The sequence below is a fragment of the Amblyomma mixtum genome, chromosome 6 (genome assembly GCF_055824585.1).
Source record: "Amblyomma mixtum isolate Tamu chromosome 6, ASM5582458v1, whole genome shotgun sequence".
Taxonomy (NCBI): Eukaryota; Metazoa; Arthropoda; class Arachnida; order Ixodida; family Ixodidae; genus Amblyomma; species Amblyomma mixtum.
This window is the reverse complement of record NC_143017.1, coordinates 141,517,569-141,523,306: the sequence shown is the minus strand read 5'-3', so window position 1 is coordinate 141,523,306 and position 5,738 is coordinate 141,517,569. Positions and strand designations below refer to the sequence as shown.

General features: G+C 47.7%; 1 protein-coding gene across 1 annotated transcript; it reads left to right on the top strand.

Moving 5' to 3' along the window:
* Positions 1 to 2,054: 2,054 nt before the first annotated feature.
* LOC149340638 ((3R)-3-hydroxyacyl-CoA dehydrogenase-like) lies at positions 2,055 to 3,823 on the top strand. Its single transcript, XM_089551155.1, has 3 exons — positions 2,055 to 2,220; positions 2,701 to 2,894; positions 3,410 to 3,823. The coding sequence occupies exons 1-3, from the start codon at positions 2,055 to 2,057 to the stop codon at positions 3,821 to 3,823; spliced, it is 774 nt and encodes a 257-aa protein (XP_089407281.1).
* The last annotated feature ends 1,915 nt before the right edge of the window (positions 3,824 to 5,738 follow it).

The following is a 5,738-nucleotide window of genomic DNA, read 5'->3' as shown; positions in this document are numbered from 1 at the left end:
CTGCGCTGCCAGTTTACTCACAAAACAAATGGCTTAGTAGGCAATTAAATCCTCCGTTCTTACACACAAATAGAAATATGGAAGGCTGTTATGGTCTACGCATTTTTCGAAATTTAAGTGTGCTCGCGACTGATGTTCTCGTTTTCCATATCGTGATCACTTATTATTTATTTGTTCTCTCAACCAAAAATCACACGCATTTCCTTCACTGAATTCATTTCTCGGCTCAGCCAACCGAAATTTTCGCCTGTCACGTTTGTGAGACACTGAGGTTGCTTCTTTCAATCACTCATTGTATCCTACTCAATACCGGTAATCAATTTTCTTTTTACATATTGTCAAAGCATGTAGACTCCCTGTATACGAAAGCAGCATTTTTTTAGCTTGTGAGCTAATCCTAGTCGACTCTCAGAGTGCCCTTCATAGGATCTGAATTTTCCTGCCCAAATTTTCACAATTTTTCAAGTCTAGCGATTTTATTCGTCCAATTGGTACGAGTCACGCTGGTAGGGCATGTCAGTGGCCTCTACGACTGGCCACTGCTGCTAATGTACGCAACTTATATGACGTTTCTTCTTTCTCGTACATTCATGCCACATTCCATGAAATAGTCACGATCAGCTGAACTTATTCATTCAATCTCTCAATCGAGGATGGTGTTGTCGGCAGAACTTGAGTGATGACACACATATAAGTCCATAAGATGCCTTATTAATAATATTCCAACAATACACTACACACTTTGAAGTCGGTCGTTAGGCGTGCGAACATACATTAACGGTGGTAGATTAAAGCAATCAATATTGTTGTTGAACAATTATTGTCAGCACAGACAATGAATTTTTCTTTTCTTCCTCGTACTATTGTGTGAGGCTGCAGCATGTGAAAACAAATAAGAACACACTAGAAGCGATAAAAATAATCAGCGTCATAGAGGTTTCTGATAGCCTGAAGCGGTCATTACTGACCCCTCAAAATGAAACAAGGTGCTTCAGACACAGAAGCATCAGCCCACTAGACAGCGCTTCGAAAAGAGGATTTTTTCGTTCAAGCCCCTTTGTTTATTTTTCGTTATCGAACTTCCCATCTTCCGTGCCTTCTCTTTACCGTGGATCCTCTGCACATTAGTTGTCAACTTTAAAAAGGAAATGAGCGTTAAGCAGTGATTACATCTGTGCTTCACTTTTCTTCCTTCCGCGCCTTGAAAAAACCGCCGCGTCACTTTCGTGCAGACGTTTTCCCGGTCAACTCGTATTACGTAAAGACAATTTTTTTCCGTCATTATCATTTAAGGCCATTAGTTAACTCCATTCTATCAGTTAAGTCCATTCGGTTTAGTTAAGTTTATTTCGCTGTGTTGATTCATGTAGTCCTTCGTACCTCGTGTCACTTCAGATTCAACACCGTGGAAGTATTTGTGCGAAAACAATCTTTATAAAACCCACCTAAAATTGCTATAAGGCCGACTATATTCAATATTACTCTGTATGTGTTTAGGTACCATTTCGGACGTTGCGCAATACATGGGAAATAAACCAAAAGGTAGGTGAAGTAGAGGCCACCCCTCGTATAATGCATCCGCTTGCAGGTGGTTAATGTAAACGGTGCTAAACATCACTAAAATGGTTAAACACCAACAAACGCTCCATTCCTGCTTTTAAGAAAGCCAAAGAGGGCCCGCTCGTACTCCCGAAACAATAGAGATTTGCTGCAGGAGACTTTTGCGCACATATGCGTTTTTTGTCCGCAAGCTTATGGTTTGTAATAAGTGAGTAATTACTCATTGACATCCACTATGAGGGTTTGAGGCCCAAAGCGGCTGATCGCTACCAGACAAAGCCCTACTGCATTATAAAGCACATATTTTATCTCTCTTCAACTGCAACGCCGGCGTTCTCTCGGCGCCAGCTGCGACGATCCGCTTTCACAGCAAGTGTGCGTCATTTTACATTTCCTTTTTACATAACAGCGCAGCAGATACTCCATCCCGTGCGCTGAGGCTGCCTTCGTCAACTGTGTGGTGTTCAGTGCGCACTGAAAGTACACGAAGAACTATGGCTGCTCCGGAGACGCCGTTTCGTGGAAGGCTGGCCTTGGTGACCGGCGGCGCCAGCGGCATCGGTGAAACCGTCTGCCGTGTCCTTGCCGCCGAGGGCGCCACTTTGGTCGTCGCTGACAGGCAGCTTGAAGGAGCTCGGAAAGTGGCCGAGTCACTTCCAGGTTAGTGGAGAACAAAATTATGCTTTCTGCACCAGGTCTGGTATACTTGGGGATGACGTAGACGTCGTGCAGCCCTTGGTTCAATTTTTCAATTTTCAATTTTTTTATTTCCAATTAATAAAATTCTCGATGTGCAACAGAACCTGCAGGAGTGGAAGGATCATCAATGCGCCAAAACCGTCATACGGGCGTTCGCCAAACGTACGGCTTCCTTTTCGTTATCTAGTAATGTGCAGTGCATCACTCATGCCATTGAGTGTATTTTTGCGCCTGGCTTCGTGGTGGTCGCAGGTATAACGTGCTTAATAGTTGAGAATAGGCAAAATGCCATTACACTGAATGTTTTGCACTTCTTTCTATGCCTGCCAATGGGATACTTTTGTCTGCTTCAACTAGTGTGCCAACGGGTAACTTCACAGTTACGTCACATGCACAGAAAACTTGGTTTATGAACAGAAAACATAAACCGGTTGCGCGCAGGGGACGGCAAACATCTAGCTGTGTACGTGGACGTCGGCGACTCATCTTCTGTCGAGCAGCTCTTCGACCAAGTCAGAAGCAACTTCACGCAGCCGCTTAGCGTGGTCGTCAACAGCGCCGGCATTCTGCGAATAGCTCCTCTCCTCGACTGTAGCGAGGAGCTGTTCGACGACGTCATCAGGGTAAACCTCAAGGTGAGATGTCAGCAACTGAACCTCACTCAGTGAACTACATTTCCCGTTCATTTTATCCTGCAACTAGCTACCGCGATAACTAGGCTAATCGCAGTCGCGGTCTCCAGTCCACGTGCCTTTTCAAGTTCAGCAAGATTCGGCTATATAACAACTTAGACAAGCGCGTCGCGCTCAGTTTTAAAACATCCTGAATTCTGCACTCCAGAACCCACCATCAGGCATTACTCTTGCTCCATTCCGCTTTCTGCAGAAAACGTCTGGCACACTGAAGTCAGTTTCACTAATTATTGCAGAGCTGAATGAGCAGACAAAGCAGAACTCTGTGTCTACAGAAACGGTTTTCTTTTTTCCCCATTTCAAATGAATGCCAAGTAGGCCCATTTTTGATGCGATCCCTGCCGTTAATAGCTTACCTCCGCCTCTCTCGCCACCTCCAATCTTGCGAGCAGGTGAAAGCATCGTCGCTGCAAAATCAGGTACCACAGGCTTGTCTATAGCATTGCCTTTCTTTTCAGGGCACCTTTCTGGTGACTCGTGCAGCCAGCCGATATATGCTACGATCTGGGATCCCATTGCCCGAGAGTGGAGCGGCCATTGTGAACATAGCCAGCGTCGCGGCCAACGCCTGGGGTCATGCGACCCCCGCGTACGCCTCATCCAAGGCCGGCGTCGTAGCCCTCACCAAGACAACGGCCAAGGAACTGGCGGCGCACGGGATTCGCTGCAACGCCGTGCTGCCCGGCTGGACAGACACTCTTGCGTCAGCTGGCGAACTTCAAAAGCGTAAAGAGGCCGCCGTGGCGACGGTGCCCCTGAAGAGGGCCGCCCAGCCTCTGGAAGTCGCGGAGGCGATCAAGTTCCTCTGCTCACCAGCCAGCTCCTATGTCACGGGCGCAGCGCTCGTTGTCGCCGGAGGTCTCACTATGTGAATGTCCTCAGGATAGGTGCGTTGACGCCGTAACACTTTAATGATAATATGAGCGCGCGCTTGGCACTTGACTATTGAACAAGCATAGACCAGCATGCTGCTTTGTTGAGCAATATTGGTAGAGGGGAATAAGCTTTTGATTCATCTGAATGGCATTATTATGCTGTTTATTGCATAAAAAACAAGCAACAGCGTTACGATACTGCAACCGTAGGTAGAGCAGCATACCTTCCAGAATAAAATGGGTATATGCTTCACAAAAAAATATTTTCACCCGATCTTTACATGATTCACATTACTCAAAAACTTGGAGACAGCGGTGCAGTCTGCTACACTCGAGAAATGCGAAAGCATTTGCGTTTAAACGTCAGAAACTTTTTTGCAAGTCATAGTTGACACGTCATACTTATCACGTGGCCCTTGGATGATGTCAGCAACATTTTTTTGCAAGTCATCGTTGTCTAACATCAGCACACATCTCCAACACTTTACAATCAAACACTCCACAATGCGTTCACTTCGTGCCCCTCTAACACGCTTGAACCAACGACCCTTCTAGGGATGATAGTATGTGTGTACGTCAAGAATTTGGTAACTGTCCGGGATCTCATCATAATCATCATCATCATCATCGGCAGCAGCAGCAGCCTCACTGCGCTCATTGCAGGGCAAGGGTCTCTCCCATGTCTCTCCAATTAACCCTGTCCTTTATCAGATGCGGCCACCATATCCCCGAAAACTTCTTAATCCCATCCGCCCACCTGACTTTCTGCCACCCCTGCTACGCTTGCCTTCTCTTGGAATCCACAGCGTTACCCTCAGTAGCAGCGCTTACCTTGTCTTCGCAATACATGCCCTCCTCAAGCCCTTCTTTTTTAAGCGATGTTGATTGCCTCACAGCATAAAACGGTATGTAATGGTAGAGGAGGATGTCTAAATAAATTAGAAAAGATTCGTTGATCCATTGAAATTGATGAGAGAACGATGATGCGGTCAGTGTGTCCAAGCGGTGTATGAACCTATTTTGATGGGCGAAAGATCCGCTGCCGCCCGCTAGGTGTCGAATTCTTGTCGGCTTCAACGCCGAGCAAATCCACAGCAGGTGATGAATGTCGGCCTCAAGATTTCGGTTCTTGCAGACTGGGGGGGGGGGGGGGGGGGGTATAAACATCTCAATTGCGGCCACTTTCGTGTCACGGCTGGAGTTAGGGCAACCACGACCCGCACCCTCCGAAGGGCAAGTCCGCGGGGGGAGGTTACCCCGCACGGAAGTATTAGAGCACGTGTGCGACGCCGGAGGTGCTTCTTTCTTGCTAAAAGGAGGGTGGTGTCATACAGAGTGAGGACTCGAGGCAAAGACGATGTTGGGTTCGCAATGAGAGTCGCAGAATCTGCACGGCTTTGCGAGCTCAGGAGGTCTCGTGGGGCCTACTCAATACGGATGCGTACCGCGAGACGATGGATATCTTCGCAAATTCCTGGGGAGCGACTGACGCATCGTAGTAGGCGTGTGACATGAAGGGTCTCGGTGCGAATCACAATGCGGGCCGTATAGGTGGCAGAACGGCAGCCGCAGAGCAAAGTGCTTCTTCAACCGCAAGCATCTCCGCACAGAAGGAGGAAGGAGGTTCTGTCGTTGTTTCGCAAGCCTGGATGCTTGCGTCAACGTATAAAACGATAGAGCCATGCGGCAGATGGGCGTCTTGTTCTGTAATTCACTCGCGAAACGACGACGCCGCGAGGGTAGATGATAGCCGACGTAGATCAGTTGGTTTTTTGTTGCTTAGCTACACAAAACGCCAGGGAGGGAGAACTTGCGGAGACGGCTGTAGAATGGAGTGCGATGAAGCATATGCCCTGAGTGCACACGTTGCCTGTGTAAGGTTAGGCTTAAGCCGGCGAGCATCACGTCGTTG

What these genes read in the sequence shown, in the direction of transcription:
- LOC149340638 (XM_089551155.1), top strand. Translation starts at nt 2,055, where the DNA reads ATGGCTGCTCCGGAGACGCCGTTTCGTGGAAGGCTGGCCTTGGTGACC. An exon ending in AGTGGCCGAGTCACTTCCAG is followed by an intron (nt 2,221 to 2,700) that starts GTTAGTGGAGAA and finishes GGTTGCGCGCAG; the next exon opens with GGGACGGCAAACATCTAGCT. An exon ending in TCATCAGGGTAAACCTCAAG is followed by an intron (nt 2,895 to 3,409) that starts GTGAGATGTCAG and finishes CTTTCTTTTCAG; the next exon opens with GGCACCTTTCTGGTGACTCG.